At 46.3% G+C, this 21,433-nt stretch overlaps 1 protein-coding gene across 1 annotated transcript in view; it reads left to right on the forward strand.

Annotated features, from left to right (window-relative positions):
- Positions 1–2,305, forward strand: part of LOC126524970 (uncharacterized) — an 81,902-nt gene extending 79,597 nt beyond the window's left edge. Inside the window, exon 8 of the mRNA XM_055067422.1 lies at positions 1,519–2,305. Coding sequence (XP_054923397.1) covers positions 1,519–2,305 — 787 coding nt within the window. The remainder of the gene's footprint in view (positions 1–1,518) is intronic.
- Positions 2,306–21,433: the final 19,128 nt, after the last annotated feature.

A 21,433-nucleotide genomic window follows, 5' to 3' on the forward strand; every position in this document is an offset into this window, starting at 1 on the left:
GGTTGGGTTTATATACAAGAAAATGCAAATTACAGTCAATAGCGAAATGAGATTGCAGCTCAAAATTAATTGTAGCTCTAATCATGAAAATTGACTCACACTTTAGTTTTGTCGCAGCAACAATGGGAGGAAACATGTACAGAAGCGGTTAGTCGTATGAGAAGAGGCAGTAAATGGAGCTTTCTCAGAAATCTTCTTAATAACAAACAATCCAAAGGGACGGCTAGACTAGCTTTAGACCGGATTATCAAATTCCTAACTAGGCATGGTATGACGGACAGCAATATCGCCCAAAGCATGCTGTACACCTAACTTCCTTGGAAGGACCGTGAGGCATGCAGGGAGGCAGAGAAGGTCCTATATGCGGAATAGACCGGCATTAGTGCCCCACTTCTTCATGAAGCCGGCTCCGCATCAGAGGTTACACACGTCCTTTTTAACCTCAATAGCAAGTCTGCTCTAGGAACAAATGGCATCACAAACAAACTTCTCAAGAACTTGGATGACGAGGTCAATCGAATGTGGGTGTCGGGTCAAGTCCCTGATAAATGAAGGGCGGCCAAGATAGTTTTCATCCCCAAGCTGGCAAAGCTTACCAGTACGGAGAACCTCCGACCCATCTCGCTCACTTCATGCCTTTGCAAAGTCATGGATCATACAGTTCATAATCGCATATCAATTCACATCGAGCGACATTGCCTCTTTTTTTCCCAACTTGATTAAATTTCGACCTTCCCTCTCCGCACAAGATGCGATGCCCCTATTGAAGAAATCAATTTTTGATAACTAACCGCACTATAGACGTGATGAGCGTTCTGGCCCTATACTTGGCTAAGGCCTATGAGAGGGTCAGTCACCAACACATCCTAGGTGAGATATCCAAGCTCTATCATGGCAGCAGATTTTTAAACTTTAATAAATCCGTTCTTGGTAAACACACGACGTTTATCAGAGTTGGGACGGTTACCGAAGGGCCTTTCGCTAGGTTGTCTCGGCACACCCCAGGAATCGGTGCTGTCACAGCTGCTCTTTAATATCGCTATCGACAGGCTCTTCGAGAGGTTGGCTTGCATCCCAGATGTAGGGCATGTAATCTGTGCGGACGATATCACCCTCTGGGTCGCCGGAGTGTCGCTAGCCAAATAAGAGGAAAGCTTAGAAGAAGCTGTTATCATAGAGGATTTCCTCGCTGGCACGGGGTTGACGCTCTCTCCCACAAAGTCAGAGCTACTGCTGTACAGGAAAGTGAGACAAGGAGGCAAAACTAAAAGATTAGCGCGACTGGACTATGTTCCTATTCAGATACTAAATAAAGCGAGCACCTGCATACCCAGAAGTGCCACTATGTTTATTTTTTGCAGCCAGACACTCGAGCTTTCTGTATTTCTGCTCTCATACGGAAGGAAAAGAAATTGTCTTTCCTGTTTCTGTACCCAGCTGCACCTGCACCAACGACGCACGCTTCGCCGATGGTCACGGAGGAGACAACTACATACGATACTAGTGAGGTTACCTCAGACTATACCACGCCTCCATCTGGTCCCGTTCCTACTCCGCGTCCTCCTCCACCTCCTCCCCCTCCTGCTCCCCCTCCACCTCCACTTCCATCGCCTCCTCCTCCTCCGCCTCCCCCACCTCCACCGCCTCCTCCGCGTCCTCGGCCTCCTCCCCCGCCTACTCCTACTCCATCTCCCCCACCTCCACCGCCTCCTCCGCGTCCCCGGCCTCCTCCCCCGCCTCCTCCTCCTCCGTCTCCCCCACCTCCACCGCCTCCTCCGCGTCCTCGGCCTCCTCCCCCGCCTACTCCTACTCCATCTCCCCCACCTCCACCGCCTCCTCCGCGTCCCCGGCCTCCTCCCCCGCCTCCTCCTCCTCCGCCTCCCCCGCCTCCACCGCCTCCTCCGCGTCCCCAGCCTCCTCCCCCGCCTCCTCCTCCTCCGCCGTCCCCACCTCCACCGCCCCCTCCCCCACCTGCCCCACCTCCACCGCCTCCCCCACCTCCTCCCCCGCCTGCCCCACCTCCACCGCCTCCTCCGCGTCCCCAGCCTCCTCCCCCGCCTCCTCCCCCGCCTCCACCGCCTCCTCCCCCGCCTGCCCCACCTCCACCGCCTCCTCCGCGTCCCCAGCCTCCTCCCCCGCCTCCTCCTCCTCCGCCTCCTCCACCTCCCGCACCTCCTTCTCCCCCGCCTCCAGCTCCCTCAACTCCACCTCCTCCCTCACCTCCACCACCACCTCCACCCCCTCCTCCTCCTTCGCCTACGCCACCTCCAGTGACTACTCCGAGTTCCCCGCCTACCCCTGTTGAACGTGAGTGGATTTATGAGTATTTGCCTAGATGTAGGAACGCGTTGGAAGCCGAAACATAATCACCTCACAGTAAACCACAACTGGTCCTGTGATCGATGAATGAGATCCTAATGTCTAAATCCAAGACCGACATGCGGTAGATGTCAAAGTCAAAGGCAGGCACAATTTTGTAAGAGAAACCGAGAACGTTGAGAATATATTGCTTTAATATGAGAAAGAGATTGTCATAGGTTTTTTCGCAGGGCCTGTAATGTCTGTTGCAACAATGGACATAGAAAGCTTTTTTCCGTCTACACTACAATAGCTGTCATTCCAGCGGCTTTATTTTCCAGCTTCTCTATCAAAATTATACTTTAATACTTGTTTAATTTATAATTCCAAGCTATGCTTTCTGCGCTAATATGTGTGCAGCTACATTGCACATTTTTTCAAAGAATTTGCTTTTAGGCAGCCATTATTCAATATGCCACTTGTGGCTCACAGGTCTTGGAGAATGAGTACACTGCACTTGCTTGTGCACGCGCATGCATATATTTGTATGCACAATAAATATCTCTTCTTGCTGTGCGGGCGTTGGGCCCATCGCATCTATCAAACAGCATGTAAATTATTATTTGCTATAGAAAACACTGCGAAAACCCATGATATGCTTGGCACTCGCCCTCACTTCACCTGGCTGTCATGCGACGTCACGAAACCGCGATGGCTCCCCTTCTGACTTGACGTGTACACACTGATACGGCATGAATAGATCGAACAAAAGAAATATAATTTCTGATTCGGTGCCCTGTCGCCATTAGCTCCCTGCTTGTGGTCAAAACCTTTATGGCGGCGCCCACTTCGCCTGTCTGTCACGCGTCGTCATAAAATCTCGAAACCTCGACGCGTCAAATTGACGCGCACATGTTAAAAATATGTATCAATATGCCGAAATAAACTGATTTTTATTTCTGGATAGCCGGAGACTGTCCCATTCCGTAAGCAATAGAAGATGGCTGCCTGCCAATCGCTCTCAAGCTCCGGCTACTCGCACCAGCTGGTGAGTGGGCTTATTTGCGGAATAAAGCTTTTTGCGTGGCAGTATAACGTTATCGAGCCTTTCGGCACGTATACGACATCGTTGTGCTAACTCTTATTTGCTGAGAATCGGTTTTACTGGCATTATTATCCTTCTATTGCACGCCACCACGATTTTCGGCCAGCCAGCGCAAGCTAAGGAAGGGGAAGCGGGCGAATCGCAGACGCCGGCACTATCCGCCTTGTCTGGTTGTCTAATTTCACTGCGCTCTCTCGGTCCCATCGAGGCGGACTCCCCGCCTCTTAATGAATGGGATGAGAAAAACCGCTTATTGTATGGAATGTTATGCGTTTCGAAAGCAAACAAAAGTGACCTCCTATAAACGAGGAGAGCGTTTGAGTGGGCGGTTCACACCACGCTCCGGGCAACTGCCCGATGCTTGCGTCGGCGACTACCTAAACTGGGCGCTGGGCGTCCGGAAGCACCCTTGACGGCGTGACAGCCACGATGACGCATCATTGCTATTGCAGTAAAAGATATGCGCAAGTTAAAGGAAGCACCCCTTGTTGATTGCGATGAATAAGGAGATTCTCTTTACGACGTTCCGTCGAAGCTTTCCCACTTGACATCCTGTGAATTACGTTTGCGTGCAGTTATGCTCAAGGTACTCATTGTAGAAGCACGAGTGAACCGTCACCTTTTTTTCGAGTTATATATATAGGGCGCTCTAAAGTAAAGCTGTTCCAATCTTTTTTATTTCAATCTTCTGACGTCGCAGTTACTTACCCACCGACGCAAACATCGGTCGGTAACTGGCTGCGTTGTTTAAAAAGCCTGATCAAACGCTCTCCTCGTTTATAGGAGGTCACTTTTTTTTCAAAGCCAACATCATTGCCTATATTGAGCACATTTTCTTACAGAATTTACTGAAAAGAGGCGAGGTGCACGCTCAAGGGAAGAGGGGCTCGATAGCACCGAGCCAGCCCAGTGAAAGTGGGTGATGGGATGAAGAGGGTGGTGTGGTGATGCTGGCGCGTGCGATTGGTCCGCTTCCCCACACTTAGCTTGCGGTGGCTGCTTGAAAATCGCGTAGGCGTGCAACCGAATGTCAAAAATGCCGCCAGAATGGATCTTCAGCAAACAAGAGTTCGCAAGGTGATGTCGTATGTGTGCTGAAAGGCCTCGATAACGTTATGCTGCCACGGAAAAATGTTTATTATAGGCAAATAAATCCATGCTTCGCGGCCACTCCGAGTTGCTACTGCCGGAGGAATCGGCAGCCAGCCATATGCTATTCCTTTCAGAACGGGACAGTCTGCGGCTATTTCGAAAAAAAAGTTTTGTGCGGCATATTAATGCGTCTTTAACGCGTACACGTCAATTTGACGGCGGGAGTTTTCGCGCTTTTGTGACGTCGCGTGGCAGACAGGCAAAGTGGGCGCAGCCCGAAAATGTTTGATCAATGGCGGAGTATTAAGGCGAAATATCTGCCGAATCATAAATAATTACTTTTCTTTCGTTCGGTCTAATCATGTAGAATCAGTGTGCACACATCATATCACGTGAGATGTTTTCGCGGTTTTTGTGACGTCGCGTGAGAGACAGGCGAAGTGAGGGTGGCCCGAAAATTTTTTGACCAGTCGTGGACTGATTTGATAATTGCAATAGAAAAGTCTGAAATATCTTTACGGTGGCTATGGTGTTGGGCTGCTGAGCACGAGGTCGCGGGATCGAATCCCGGCCACGGCGGCCGCATTTCGATGGGGGCGAAAGGCGAAAACACCCGTGTACTTAGATTTAGGTGCACGTTAAAGAACCCCAGGTGGTCGAAATTTCCGGAGTCCTCCACTACGGCGTGCCTCATAATCAGAAAGTGGTTTTGGCACGTAAAACCCCATAATTTGAAATATCTTTACGTTATAGCGCCACATTCTTTTATCCTAGTACGAGCGGCGTGCTGGAAGTCACGTCAGGTTAGCGCTCTGCAGGTGCACCGAACAAGTTTCTTAAAAATAAATTTGTAATCTTGGCTTTTATACGTGCCTAAACCACGATCGGATTATGAGACACGACGCAATGGCGGGTGCCGAATCGATTTCAACCTAGTGATGTTTTTCAATGCGCAACCAATGCACGGTACACGAGCTATTTTTTTTTCCTTCCGTACTCATCGGAATGTGGCCGCCGCGGCTGGGTTTGTACCCGCGAACTGGAGCGGAGCAACAGAAAGCCATCGCCACGGGATTGTCGCGGCTGGTTTAACAAGTAACTTGGGCATCTAGTAACCCGTATAGCTTAGTGTTTAAGGAGGCCTAGAATAACACAGAATGAGACTGCCGATATTTCGGCCCCTCGAATATGGGGCAGAGCTAAGTCACTCATGCCGATGCTTAGCGGCACTGTGAAGGTAGAGAGATGCCCGTAAATGAGACTATGGTGAAATTATTTTTTTGTCAGCGTGGCTTTCCACGGAACAACTGAAAAGTTTAGAGTGGGTTGATAATGCTCAGCATAGGCTCGGCTCACCTATTTGCTCATTTGTGCAATACAAAATTAATATTGCTGGTGTCTTTGAGAGAAAGGGGCCGAAAATAGCGTAACAAGAATTGTTTTCATTCTGTTCCACAAGCGATGTAAATTCGAAAACGCGATTTGTTTATTGGCGCAAAATCCGCGTGTGCCGCATGATGGCTTTTACCACACGGTTTCTTAAGTAAATCAGGTTCAATACTGTAGTATAATATGTCTATAGAATAAAGACATAAATCGCTGAGTTATAAAACACGCTGGGCGCTTCATCCCCGATGGCTTTTTCTGGCGTCCGCCATCGCACGTCGTTGTCCTATAGTAAACTGGCACCAACACAAGCTTTGAAGCTACCTCCCGACCACGTACCAGTGTTTTATGACACTATTGCCAGTATTTTCAACATACTTCGCTTGATGCCGTGTATTTAACCTCGAAATTTGGTGGGATGCATGTAGTGGCACGCGCAGTAATCGCGGAGCTTCGCACCCTGGAGACAGTTCAACGCCTTCGTTTCACAGGTGCATGTATTGTTGCACACGGGCTTCTTCGCTATGGTATCACAAAGTGTGATAGTGAGTGATACAAAAAAAACCTATGCATGTAAGTGGATTTGTAGCTGCTTTCGATAAAAGGAGCAAGGCACGAGTTAAAAGTCGTGCGCCAACATTTTTATCTCCCTCCTATCAATGGCACGTCCATTGTTTAGCTGGATACACTTGCAGAACCTTGCACAGCGTAATAATTTTGCACACAGCTTGTTTGCAACACTTGAAGATGATGTGATGAATTTTCAAACGTTTTTTTTATAACAGTAAAAAAAAAACATTAACCTTATTGCCGTATCATATTCTAAAGTGTTTGAAGGCCTATATATGTAGATAGTCACGGAGGTCACCGTGTCAGTGATTATCGCACCTACTTTCGTGCCGTAAAAGAAATGTAATTGATGCCGGAGCATTTGACATTCGAGACCGTAACGTTTACTGCGGAGAACAATGACTCATTGTCGCTTTCACTCGTGAAAATTCCCGAGCGAATAACACGGCTCTGGGCCTCTCAGTACAAGAGACCCGTTTCGCTTAACTGCAGCTCACGCCATGGGCATGAGGCCACTATTTTGCACGTTCGGCGTCCACAAGCAGGATTACACGAAGATCGACGTGGGCCCCTGTGACTATGCCTTCATCCCTTTCTACGCGCGTGGAAGAGACACGTTCATTGACGACAGCGACCCGGTCACCACGGGTTTGATCAACAGGGCGGCCGCGTCGACGAATACGTCCTTCGTCATCAGCGTCCCCAGCGCGCAAGTCCTTTGCCTCTTACCATTTCACTGTATTCTGTGAATACGTCACAGCCTAGGCAAAGGTAGAAGGGCATAGTTCAAGCTCAAAGTGAACATGATGGTAGTTCTGAGCACTTCGCTTCTTTTTTTGTTTGGAGGAGTGTGCAGTAAAATATATCTGCTGGGTATTACAGCGAACAAGGAGCATGAAAAAAAAAAATAAAACAAGAAAGAAAAGCATTACGAGCGCATGCGATCTCCTAAAGGAGTGTCTAGTTCATTTTGCATTCCCTTTAAGTAATCGTGAGGGAATAATTAATTCTTTCATTCATAACTTTATGTGCTCACTGTTAATGCAAGGTTTGTAGATCACATTTGAAAACACAACTTTCAATTGCTTGCGACACGCAATTTCCAGCGTAACTATTCTTTCCGCATTAGTAGAAAAGGACGTGGCAGCTTTTTAGAAATTTTGCTGGCTTGCTATCGCCAATTAAAAAAAAAAAGCTGTACATACGTTTACACATGGCAAAAAACTGAAGCTGGTGTTTTTTATCGTCGTATACGCATCGCGTATTGACATTCTGGCAGTTAAGGTATTAATAAAGAGTTTGTTAGGAATTAATACTGATTACTCAGCTACAGGGAAAACAAAAAAAAATTTTGAAGGCTTCTTCAGGAAGCTCGTAACAGCAGAAGGTTGGTCTCATTGGCTACAATTAAAACTTACTCCACGTTGGCTGCCACGCCCGGTACAATATTGCACCTGATTTCGTGTCTGTGCTGGGTGGTACTTTGCTTAGTCAGGAGCGGAACATTTAATTTACGGGTAGTAAAAGTCGTCTTCCATCTAGTCGTAGAATTTGGCAGGAATTTGAATGCTTGGGCACATGTATTCTCTCACACGACGTGGCCATAGTGATCAACCGACAAGGACAAAAATAGAAAAAGAAAGAAAATCTGAGATCATTTATCAACGTATTTTTTCTATCTTGACATCTGCGAACGTGAGCCCATCGAGTCGCCGTGCCATTACATGGAGACGCAGCTTTCTTTGGAATGCTCCGACTACTGACGACAATAAAAAATAAGTAAAAAAATAAAGAACCTCAAACATAGCACCTAATGTTAACGTAATCCTCTGCTGTCCAAAAAGAATGTGACGTGTCGCTTTAGTACGGCGATAACGAGACCAAGGGCAACCTAGGGTCCCTTTTATTTTATTCAAAACCATATAAGCCAACAGGACGGAGCGTTGTGCAAAAGCTCAGAGTTGCGCAGATGAGCAATTTGACGCTCTTCTCTTTATCACTGGGTGCTGCTAATAATTGGCATGTGTTGCGTGAGGAAGAACTTTTTTCGAAACAGCTAACACACCTATTTATCACTAATATTTCAGTGTATTACATATATTTTATGAAAGAAGGATATCCTCAATCAATTTTGTATTTATGACGAATTGTCTCTGCGCGGCCGCAATTGTCCTGCACCAGGCCCGTCCTTTCTTTTTCTTCTGCAAAGCTTGCACCGTGTGCAAGCATTTATTAACGCCGTGTGTTAGGATATTTGTTAACTCAAGGGGGGTTCTATAATCAATGCGTGCTAACATTCACAGCTACTTTTTCTGTGTTCTTTTATACCTTCGGAATGTAATAATAATGCTGATAGACCGAACTTGCTTCGAATCGCTGCCTCGCTGCAGGAGCCACTCGAAAGTCATGGCAGATATCACCAGCCTTGCTGGCAAAAACAAGGTGGAGCTTTACTGGACGCAAAAGAACATCTACCATTATGCGGTTTTCGACATCGGCGTCATGAAAAATGAAACTGGCCAAGAAAAAACGATCGTGGAAGGAGCGTTCAATTTACTAAGGGTGAGCATGCTACGTGAAGTTCTTCAGGCCGACGGTTAAGTCGGTCGATTTGGTGAGGATTCGGGATTAAGAAAAAAAGGAGGCATACAACAACGTCGACAACAGAGGAAGAATTAAGATCGCCATTAAATTTAAATGTGTCGTGTTCGTGTCATTTTACTGCACTTTTCTTTTTCACATGATACGCTTGGGTCATCGTCGTCACCCCCCCCCCCCCCCTCCCCCTCATGAAGTAAGTAAACTGACGGCGAATAACATAGTCACGAAAAGTTTTCGATTGCAGGAATTGGTTCCCCGTGGAAAATAAAAATAGACGGCGGCGGTCCCTTTGAAAGAACCCACATGAAAAGACGCAACAAGTTCACTCCTGCAGAAGACTCGGTCTAAAGATATACACGTGGGCTTACAGAGGATAAGCTTGGGGGCAAGCGGAATTATTTTCCGCGGTACTAAGAGTGCGGTTTTAGGTTAATCCATTTGTGAAGATCATCCAGTACTTGTCAGCCTCCACCCCGGTATCCTTTACATTTCTGGTATCTCACACAGTACGTTGGTTGCCACGGAAATATGACACGAGGGAGGGTGGCAGACTGAATGCAAAGACCAGAAGAAGGTTTTGTCATCTCATCATATACTTTAGCAGAAACCCGAATGCCTTACATTGTATGAAAAACGAGAACAAGGTGAAAGCCGGAGCCAGGGTCCGGCGTTTACATTGTTCTCGTTTTGCTCATCGTCTTGAATTTCCGTCTCACCATTGCCCGTGTTTTTCTTCAATTACATTGTATGTAGCAACTCTGGAGCAGTAAAGTGGATGGTAGTTTGTTTTTTTTCCTTGGTCAAACACGTAAGACTGACAGCCTTGTTAAACTTGAGGAACTGAATGATGAATTAGGTTCTGTGTTGCGCACGGGCCAAGCTTCGCTAAAGAGCGCCAGAACTCGAAGAGCTATACCAGTCGGCAGAGACGCACAGGAGGACCAACTTTTCTCTGACACAGACAGTGGGAGAACGGTATTTTCCGTACCACTGAACACACTAATGTGGAAAGAATTTGAGCCCGAATCACGTGTTGGCAAAAATAACATAGATCTTGTTGAATAATTTACATCTAAGAACCCTCTGATGAGTTTTATCGCTAAACAGAGTAGCTGTGTGACAAATTTGGAGATCAGGTAGTGTGATACATCGTAGCTGTAATATGACTGAGCATTTACCTTATTTCCAACGAAGAACACAGACGAAGGCAATAACGCGTATAATTGAGCTACTTGCAACGCGTTTTGGAAGCCAACATCGCCAAAAGCGAAACAAGGATAAACATTGGATGACTCAATAAAAAAAAAGAAAACATTCCGGAGACACAATTTTACCCGGGTGTGAATGCGTATTTCAGGTGGTTAATGTCGACCACCTGTTGCGTTGAGCCGGCGATTTGACATATTGTAATGGTGATGACGTGCTAAATGAGTCAATGGACGGCAATGAGAAAGAGTAACCCAACTGTCACAAACTAGTGCTACAGAGGGCCGCGAAGTGAGGCTTTTTCTTGTATAAAAATAACTTATATTGTATAAAAATAACTTAAGAAAGCAAGTAATTTCTCTTTATATTTTTAGGCAAATAGTGCTTCCAAGTGGTTCCAGCCACATGCTACGACATAACCACGAGGATATAAAAGAACCCCAAAAGAAGCGAAAAAATACAGCAGATACAAGCTGAAGTTCGTCGTTAGTGAAAGTGTCGGTTCGCGCTAGTCAGTGACTCAGGATGACAAACAAACAGTTCAAAACGGAAAATGGGGAAACATAACACTGGCCTCTTTATTTTCTTTGTCAAGCGCATTTTCCACACGGCACTTGTTACTTTGTTACCATGAAAGGCACCGCGAAAGAAATTACGCTACGAGGTTGTATTCATGAGGCAATGAACTTGAGTACAATAGAGCATCCCAAACTGACAGTGTCGTGTGAAGATGGCAGAGCGAAGATGACTTGATCAAGTGATTTATGTTGCACTTTCGCTGCATAACTTCGCTGTATTTGAGAGAGAAAATCAGCTGGGTTCACTTTATAGAGGAGCTTCATCTGCGTACCCTACTAGACTTTGGTGACCGTGGCAGCTGTTCTGTCGAATCGCCGCATGCGTCACTGGCGCGTGCACCTGTCTTCATTAGGTATCAGACGCAAAACTGAAACTGCGGTATAATACTAAACCTTAAGTCCTTCGCATTGTACACGTTTTTCCGCGTACGATTCCCCTCGCAATGATTCTCTCGGTAAACATAAAACATTGCCTCCGTCTCCGTGACATCACTCCCTAGATGTCTCACAGTGGCCGTTCACACGGATTGCTGGTCACATTTCGGCATAGCTTGTTAGCAGTGCCCTGCGCAAACATGAAGATTGCATGACATTTATGTTAGGGCCCTTGTGGTTTATAAGCATAAACAATGCACGAGATTACACGCTGTACAGAACGACGATAAATATGATTGCTTGCACCGCATTTAATTTTTGTAGTGTTTAAATTAACCGGCTGAAGAAGGCTTCGCTTCGCATTAATACCAATCAGATGTGTTGTATCTGTCTAAATTATTTTTTTTTTTGTTCATAGGAATTCAGAAATCTACAGCAGGCTCTCAAGGCAAACAATCCATCACAGCCGAAACCCGATCGTGGTTTTATCGTGGCGAGCTTCTACCTATGGCCAGGCGCCGAAACTACCCCGCTTACTGTGTTCACCGAAAACGTTGTGTGAGTATACAAAGATCAATGCTTCAGAAGTTGGTTCTGAACGCATAGCAGACTGAAAATCTTCAGATGGAGCGAGTTGATGAGCATTCACTTTACTCATTAGCGCCCAGCGTACTTTGAGAAGTAGAGTACGATTTTCATTTGTATATATATTAAAGACAAAACACACACTGTTCCTTGGTACGCCATATCACTAAGAAAGGTCCTGCAAAGATGACCGAACTGTAGTTATTTGACAGCTGCATGATGTGTCTGATCTATTCATCGAGAAACTTGGAGAAGTGCTGAACATAGCAAGTGCTGCTCTACATGCAGCTTCTTTATTTTTTGTCAAGCATAGCATACGCTTCTCGAAGTTGTTGAGTAAGTTTAGGAAAATAAGAGCGTAAAAGATGAATGCATGACATTCCATATAAATAGATATTTATACCGTCGCAACAAAGTGAATGCAGGTGTACATTGTAAAGTATGCTGGGCTTATGTGTATGATGGAGGGGTGTGCTTTATCTCCAAGCATTTCGTCAAAATATTTTTTTGCTATCTACAAGAACTTCTGAGACTGTTGCAGTAAAGAAATGTATTCAGAATTACATTACCATTGCTATTATTCCTCCTGGTTCCTTTCTTGCTGCCGACAAAGATGACGATGCTCTTGTCTTAGTAAATAAGATAGTGAGCAATGTTAGGCCAGATTTAGATAAATAGATACCATTTAGATAACCTATGAAGACTATTTAAAGACAAGCATGATTCATGCATTCTTTATTACAAATAGGAAAATGAGTGGGAGGGAACAGAAAACAACAAAGACTATTTGCATTTCTATGCGAATCGCAATGTGTTATGCAATAAAAGTTGGGCAAACCACATTGGTGAACCAGACGCACACCCAACCTTTTAACGAAATTTTAACGAAATCGACACGTCGCAATCATAAAACAGGATTTTAATGCAAGAACCGACTGTCATTGGAGGCGATGTCACTAGTGTCTTGAATGTTTCAATTACCACTGAGCAAAACGCTGAATGCTTTAGTTTTGAATGACTGTCATCATCATCATCATAATAATAATAATCATCATCATAATCATCATCATCGTCGTCGTCATCATCATCATCAGCCTGGTTATGCCCACTGCAGGGCAAAGGCCTCTCCCATACTTCTCCAACAACCCCGGTCATGTACTAATTGTGGCCATGTCCTCCCTGCAAACTTATTAATCTCATCCGCCTACCTAACTTTCTGCCACCCCCTGCTACGCTTCCCTTCCCTTGGAATCCAGTCCGTAACCCTTAATGACCATCGGTTATCTTCCCTCCTCATTACATGTCCTGCCCATGTCCATTTCTTTTTCTTGATTTCAACTAAGATGTCATTAACACGCGTTTTTCCCTCACCGAATCTGCTCTTTTCTTATCCCTTAACGTTACACCCATCATTCTTCTTTCCATAGCTCGTTGCGTCGTCCTCAATTTAAGCAGAACGCTTTTCGTAAGCCTCCAGGTTTCTACCCCGTAGGTGAGTACTGCTAAGACACAGCTATTATACACTTTTCTCTTGAGGGATAATGGCAGCCTGCTGTTCATGATCTGAGAATGCCTGCCAAACGCACCCCAGCCCTTTGTTATTCTTCTTATTATTTCCGTCTCATGATCCGGATCTGCCGTCACTACCTGCCCTAAGTAAATGTATTCCCTTACCACTTCCAGTGCCTCGCTACCTATTGTTAATTGCGGTTCTCTTCCGAGACAGTTAAACATTAGTCTTCTGCAGATTAATTTTTTGACCAACTCTTCTGCTTTGCCTCTCCAGGTCAGTGAGCATGCATTGCAATTGGTCCCCTGAGTTACTAAGCAAGGCAATATCATCAGCGAATCGCAAGTTACTAAGGTATTCTCCGTTAACTCTTATCCCCAATTCTTCCCAATCCAGGTCTCTGAATACCACCTGTAAAGACGCTGTGAATAGCATTGGAGAGATCGTATCTCGCTGCCTGACGCCTTTCTTTATTGGGATTTTGTTGCTTTCTTTATGGAGGACTACGGTGGCTGTGGAGCCGCTATAGATATCTTTCAGTATTTTGACATACGGCTCGTCTACACCCTGATTCCGTAATGCCTCCATGACTGCTGAGGTTTCGACAGAATCAGACGCTTTCTCGTAGTCAATGAAAACTATATATAAGGGTTGGTTATATTCCGCACATTTCTCTATCACCTGATAGTGTGAATATGGTCTATTGTTGAGTAGCCTTTAAAGAATCCTGCCTGGTCGCTTGCTTGACAGAAGTCTAAGGTGTTCCTGATTCTATTTGTGATTACTTTAGTAAATTGTTTGTAGGCAACTGACAGTAAGCTGATCTGTCTATAATTTTTCAAGTCTTTGGCGTCCCCTTTCTTATGGATCAGGATTATGTTAGCGTTCTTCCAAGATTCCGGTACGCTCGAGGTCATAAGGCATTGCGTGTACAGGGTGGCCAGTTTCTCTAGAACAATCTGCCCACCATCCTTCAACAAATCTGCTGTTACCTGATCCTACCCAGCTGCCTTCCCCCTTTGCATAGCTCCCAAGGCTTTCTTTACTTCTTCCGGCGTTACTTGTGTGATTTCGAATTCCTCTACACTATTATCTCTTCCATTATGGTCGTGGGTGCCACTGGTACTGTGAAAATCTCCACGGAACTCCTCAGCCACTTGAACTATCTCATCCATATTAGTAATGATACTGCCGGCTTTGTCTCTTAACGCATACATCTGATTCTTGCCAATTCCTGGTTTCTTCACTGCTTTTAGGCTTCCTCCGTTCCTGAGAGCATGTTCAATTCTATCCATTTTATACTTCCTTATGTCAGCTGTCTTACGCTTGTTGATTAACTTCGAAAGTTCTGCGAGTTCTATTCTAGCTGTAGGGTTAGAGGCTTTCATAAATTGGCGTTTCTTGATCAGATCTTTCGTCTCCTGCGATAGCTTACTGGTATCCTGTCTAACGGAGTTACCACCGACTTCTATTGCACACTCCTTAATGATGCCCACAAGATTGTCGTTCATTGCTTCAACACTAAGGTCCTCTTCGTGAGTTAAAGCCGGAAACCTGTTCTGCAGCTTAATCCGGAATTCCTCTATTTTCCCTCTTACCGCTAACTCATTGATCGGCTTCTTATGTACCAGTTTCTTCCGTTCCCTCCTCAAGTCTAGGTTAATTCGACTTCTTACCATCCTATGGTGACTGCAACGCACCTTGCTGAGCACGTCCGCATCTTGTATGATGCCAGGGTTAGCGCAGAGTATGAAGTCTATTTCATATCTAGTTTCGCCATTCAGGCTCCTCCACGTCCACTTTCGGCTATCTCGCTTGCGGAAAAAGGTATTCATTATCCGCATATTATTCTGTTCTGCGAACTCAACTAATAACTCTCCCCTGCTATTCCTAGTGTCTATGCTATATTCCCCCACTGCCTTGTCTCCAGCCTGCTTCTTGCCTACCTTGGCATTGAAGTCGCCCGTCAGTATAGTGTATTTTGTTTTCACTCTGCCCATCGCCGATTCCACGTCTTCATAGTAGCTTTCGACTTCCTGGTCATCATGACTGGATGTAGGGGTGTAGACCTGTACAACCTTCATTTTGTACCTCTTATTAAGTTTCACAAGACCTGCCACCCTCTCGTTAATGCTATAGAATTCCTGTATGTTACCAGCTATATTCTTTTTAATCAGGAATCCGACTCCTAGTTCTCGTCTCTTCGCTAGGCCGCGGTAGCACAGGACGTGCCTGCTTTTTAGCACTGTATATGCTTCTTTTGGCCTCCTAACTTCACTGAGGCCTATTATATCCCATTTACTGCCCTCTAATTCCTCCAATAGCACTGCTAGACTCGCCTCACTAGAAAAAGTTCTAGCGTTAAACGTTGCCAGGTTCATATTCCAATGGCGGCCTGTCCGAGAATGACTGTATTCATGACCAATTATCGCGTCTATATCTGCGTCAAATATAAGAGCAACAGCAACGCCCTTCCTTGTTACTTGATGAAGTCATGTTACACGCTTGATAAGTAAAAACACCTCCATAACAAAGAATATTTCCCACTAAAATGCTAATTTTGCTACGAGATGGTTATGCGGGCTTGCGCAAAATTTCGTTTGAGTCAGCACTGCAGACCTTCTTGTTTTTGGAAGCTCCAAGATATAGCATATACATTTAGTGACCTACATTAGGTTTTGCTCTCATAAAGCCCCAGCTTACTTTATAAACCACACTATCGTAGCACTTCAAAGAAAAAAGTGTGAAAAGATCGTCCGACAGGAAAAATCAACAAAATGTCACTGGTAGATTTTTCTTGGGCCTTAATGGTTTAGCAGAATGATGGATTGTGCTTTAACCTTGCGGTATTACCCTTCGGCTTCGCTCATGTTTTGTAAAATGGATCAAGTAAAGAGCTTCGGCAAGACGTGTGCGGTGCGTAGGTCATAGCAGCGTTCGAAAATGTAAAGGCTCTTTCAGTGTTACAAATTTTCGCTCAAATATTGATAAAATTTCTCTAAAAGATGTGTGCCCCGTTTCTATGCATGCCAAACAAAATTTCCTGTGCGTCGCGATGATTTCTGAGAAAGAGCGGAGCAAATTCCGCCGAAAAATTACGGCGTATATTTATTCAAGCACGGCTTCTTTTTTGTACTCGTTGGCATGGATAAGACATAATACCCTCAAAAGGTTTCAGATGAAATATTCCTAATTACTGCGAATGGAATTTAAAGGTTTTCGAACCTATATCCTAGTGTGCACTACTTAACGAAAGCTAGCAAAATTAGTAAGCTGTTGAATCCGGATGCAAGAGGGCCTGTGACCCAGCAGCGGAAATTTTTCATCGAGTGTATTGTGCGAGCGCTTTCGCATTCTGTGGAAGCCTGTATCAGCTATATTCTTACAAACCGTTTGCGCTTCCAATGTGGCACTGCGATCATAGGTCTTCTAAACGCGAACCTAACCCTAATCCAAACCTAAATCGATATAGGTGATTGCAGAAGCAAGTGCCCCGGCTGCTAATTTCCTGGAGCCGCTCCATTTATGTTCGTTTTACTTGCGCTGAGGTCGCAAATGTTGGCAAATTCCATCTACAAGAACCTTGATAGCGTGTACTGTGCGTTGTGAAGCAACAAAAATGCCGTTTGAAGTAGGCAGGTGCCGCAAGAAAATTCCAAAATTGCGTTTTCGTCGTTGTACTACTTTTCGAGCACAGCAGTCACTCGAGGCCTAGTTGCAAGGAAATTTTACGACGCGTCTTCATTAATTTGATGCACAACTAGAACTCAGAAGGGGCGCCTTGAATAACGATACAATCAAATGATCAAGCTTTAAAAGAACGAAGAAGGTTAGCGACTATATAGCCCTCGTACTGTGACCATATTCGCTCATCCAGCCTTCATTTGGTATCTTTATGGTCGCTGGCTGGACGGTCGACCGCAAGCCTGCTTCAGGGGCAAGCGAAGACGAGGAATTCCCCCTCAACGACTATGGCACAATCTTGTGTTTGAGGATCGAGGTACGACGGAAAGTGTGTTAGGCTGAGCTCAGACTGATGGCTGCTTGATGCGCGGCGTCTTCTCTCACGAAGAAGGGGGCTGGGGAGCGGGTAGATGAGCAGGAGGGGGGGGGGGGGGAAGAGAAGGTTAGGTTAGCTTAGGTTAGCTTGCATCTCCTCATCTCCGCCCGCGGCTGTACATGGCGCACTAGGCGCGGCCGCGCATGCCCTAACTTAGAGGTGATTTGTGGCGGGTGCAATGCATGGTCGACCGGAGATGGCTGATGGATTTGAGTACGCTGTGTTCTTGTGCGCCAATAGTTGGCTTTGACGCGAGAGGCAGCACGAAGGGGAATTAAGTCGCCGCTGCTGCCGCTATTCGTCACGTCAGCGTTGTGACAGTGAGTGTTAGCGGTCATCGAGCGAGACATGTTCATGTTTGGCCGTACGTGCGTGGCACGATGCCTGTTAATTTAATTATTAAGCGAGCATTTACTGCCATTCACAAGGACGATAAAACTTCGAGCCCTGCTTCGTGCAGTAGTCTAATAATTTGCTATCACTGTAGAGCCTTTTGGGGAGAAACTGGGACTTCTTTCTTTTGCGGTCGCAGAATACCCCAATGTCGCTAGAATCGCAGCCTAAATGCATGAACAAAGCAATCAAAGCAGATCCTAGTTTCCTGTCATATTGTAATGTCATGCGCCACACGGAATCTCGCACTATTCCGTAAACATTGCGGCTTCCCACCAGCTTACGCGAAGGTGTGTTCAAAATTGCGGCCTGTCAGGCCAACGAGAAACCATCGCTGACTAAAATACGCAAGGGTTGTTTGAATGTCCCACTATAATATGCTCCCTGCGTCGGCTAGCTAGGTGTACTACGAAAATGGCAGTACATTCAGAAGGGCAACACACGGCACTGTGTCAATTTTTGTTTCGCTCAGTGCGTCCAGTCAAGCGCCGTCACATGCCATGACTGTTGCGAGGAGCGTATATATATATATATATATATATATATATATATATATATATATATATATATATCGCGTAGTAATATGATCAGATTCACCTAAATTGTGAAACAACAGATTGAAGGTGCGCTCCGTCGATAACTGCACAAACTGTGTCAGACACTTGAAGGTGTGGTATGAGGCTGTGTGTGTCCTTCATCCGCCTCATTTGCGCAACGAGCGCACGCGTTTACGAGCGTTCGTCATGCGCACCTTTTAACAAGCAGGCCTACCGCCAGCGCTACATAGTCATATTACCAGGCTAACACCTCCTGTAGAAACAGCACAGCATTACTGGCACCGCGCCTGGAACAAAATGTCACGAATCGTCGAACTTTGAAACGGACGAAAGTGAGCGCTGCCTCCGCACTGCGCAAGCGCGACTGGCTTACCCTAGCGGCCTTGCGGGCTTTACTGTGAAGTCAAACGTCGAATAATGTAGGCGGGCACCGCGAGGTTTCTTGCTGCGTCATGAATCAAACAGCAGGCGAGCGATCGCTCAGCCACTCGCCACATTTTTGTCCACGCGTACGTGAACACACATTTATTTGCGGTGTAAATAATCAGAAAACCTTTCTCAAATTTAGTTATGAGCCGTGGTTGGAGGAGGTCGCTAACAGGCATATTCTGCGCGCACACGGATATTCCGGGCCCAAACGAAGATGTAGCATATACAGTTAACGACGACGACAGGTGCGCGGACGCGTAACAGCTGTTGTAATCGCACCGCTGGCACGAGCTGTTGGAATCTCAGTGCTGACGCCCGTTGTTGCAAATGGGTCGCAAGCCCCAAGGGTAGCGTTGGCCTGGCGGCCTGGGGCACAACTGGAAGCATCCGGAGGTCCCGGCAAAGCATGAGTCGACTGGTAACAGAACAACTTGTTTATTCTAGCATCGCAAAAGAGCGGTCGGTCAGGTCGACCGAAGTGAGAGACGGGAGAGCACGTTACTCAACAGAAGAAATCGGAGCCTCTCTTGGCGTCCAGGGGCAGCTGCTCTTATACTTTCGCAGTTGAGGGCAAGAAGGAAGGCCTCGTGACGAGGCCACGTGACGGCGGGCACGGACACGCTGAGAGACATGTTGAGACGAGTGTAGTGACGCATCCGCCAAGCCGGCGCCTGTCAGACCTCCTCGCTTCACACTTGGGGAGCTCCTCTCCCCGGCTGCTGCGCTTTGACAAGCGTGGGCACACACACAAACACGCACACACGAAGACACGTGGCACTGAAACACGCCTGGACGCGCTTGGCGGGGAGGCTTTGCGGGAGCTCCGAACGGGCCAAAATGTCCGCCGCTTTGAACGAAGCCCCGGCGTCCGTTGCATCCGCGCCGGCTATACCGCGCGTCGTAGGCGAAACGTAACACAGCCTAAGATATCTGCCGCTATAAAGGCCAGCAGAAAAATAGAAGGAAAAAGTAAAGGTCTGGCTGCCGCATTAGTCGCCTTCATATATTAGGCTTGCACACAATAACATTGCAATACAGATTGACAATTCCTGCTTACATAAACCTCAGCAGCTTCAACCAAAGTACTGTTTTGTCTACGAGCGCACTGCTCACCGCGGTGACCGAAATAGCGGTTGTGTGAACCGTGCCATGCGACTCGCGTGGCCATCGCAGACAAGTGTGAAAACACCGATTAGAAGGCGTTAAACAAGTGGAAATGTCACGTTAACAAATAGGGTGGCGGCCTAGGCTATGGTGCTGCAGCGTGCAACATGCTCCTACGTGTTTTCCCGCCGCTGGCCTGTACACATATACAAAATGCGCTGTACACATATACCGGCGTGCGAAATCTCCGCACGTGATCCTCGCAGCTGTTTCTTTCGCTCGCTGCAGGCTAAGCCTTAAGCTCTGCTGTTGGCTTGCGACAGGTGAGTGCTGGTTCCCCATAACAAATAAACGACAGAGCTTCCCTGCTTCACACAGAGCTACAACCGCCCCCCCCCCCCCCCCCCCCAGAAAATATAAGAGAGACGAGAAGGTTTGCGCTTGATGACGCTGGTGGAACTCGCAGAAAGCAAGGCTGTGGCATATTGAATAATTTGAATGGTGGTCGCATTTCGCAGAGTGCATGTCGTAACGGAAGTCCGCATAAAAAGAGTTATTCCTGCAGTAGGACGCCATTGGTTTGAACTGCTGGCGGTGGTCGTGGTGATGTAGATGATCTGTGTTTGTTGCAGGAGACTCCCTCTGGACGCCATCATTATCCTGACGCATCTGACGGTCGACGAACACGAGGCGGGTTTGCCGTGTGTGATCACGGGAGGGGCGCCTTACATTGTGGAGCAAGTTGCAAACATTTTGGGCATGGTGAGACATTTCTGCAACCTCCTAGTGTCCTCGATCGAACCCAAATACTGAATGCAACAAATTTATTCTGACCCACTCAGTATGCAGGGTGTATTTCTTTTTTAGCTGCATCAAACTTCAGAAAATCGATATTGGAAGTTCCGTAAGTCGCAATGTAGAACACAGGGAACTAATTAAGCATAAAGAAAATTTGTCAAATGGCGGTGACAATATGAGGAGACCACGCCCATAGGCGGTTGATGCCATAGTGATCGTCGGCGAAGCGCAAACATACGAAAAAGTTACGCCTCCATGTCGAAACGGCAATGCATGCATTGAGGTCATGTTGGTCTCACAGACGAAAATGTGCGGTCCATCGAGCCGATACATGCCAAAATAATCAGTTTTAGGCAAATTACACTGGAAGTAATGGTCGGACTCCACGATAAAAAGAAGCATTTGACCAATAAGTTAAGTGATTTAATCAAGAAATTTCGAGCCACTGTATTTCCATCTGGCGTTTGATCGCGGGAAGTTTTAGGTGACAAAACCACGATTTTATTATGAAACACGCTGTAGTGGGGGACTATGGAAATTTGGACCAGCTGTGGTTCTTTAACGTGCAGCTAATCTAAGTACACGGGTGTCTTCGCTTCCATCGAAATGCGGCCGCTGTGGCCGAGATTCGATCCCTCTACCTCGTGCTTAGCAGCCTAACACCACAGCCACTAAGCAACCACGGCGGGTTCATTTCAAGAGCACCCTTCTCAGCATTTGCCAAGTTGTTCAGTCTAGAAACATTTCTGACCTTGTATGAAAATGAAGTGAAAAAAACAAAATCGA

The sequence above is a fragment of the Dermacentor andersoni genome, chromosome 3 (genome assembly GCF_023375885.2).
Source record: "Dermacentor andersoni chromosome 3, qqDerAnde1_hic_scaffold, whole genome shotgun sequence".
Lineage (NCBI taxonomy): Eukaryota > Metazoa > Arthropoda > Arachnida > Ixodida > Ixodidae > Dermacentor > Dermacentor andersoni.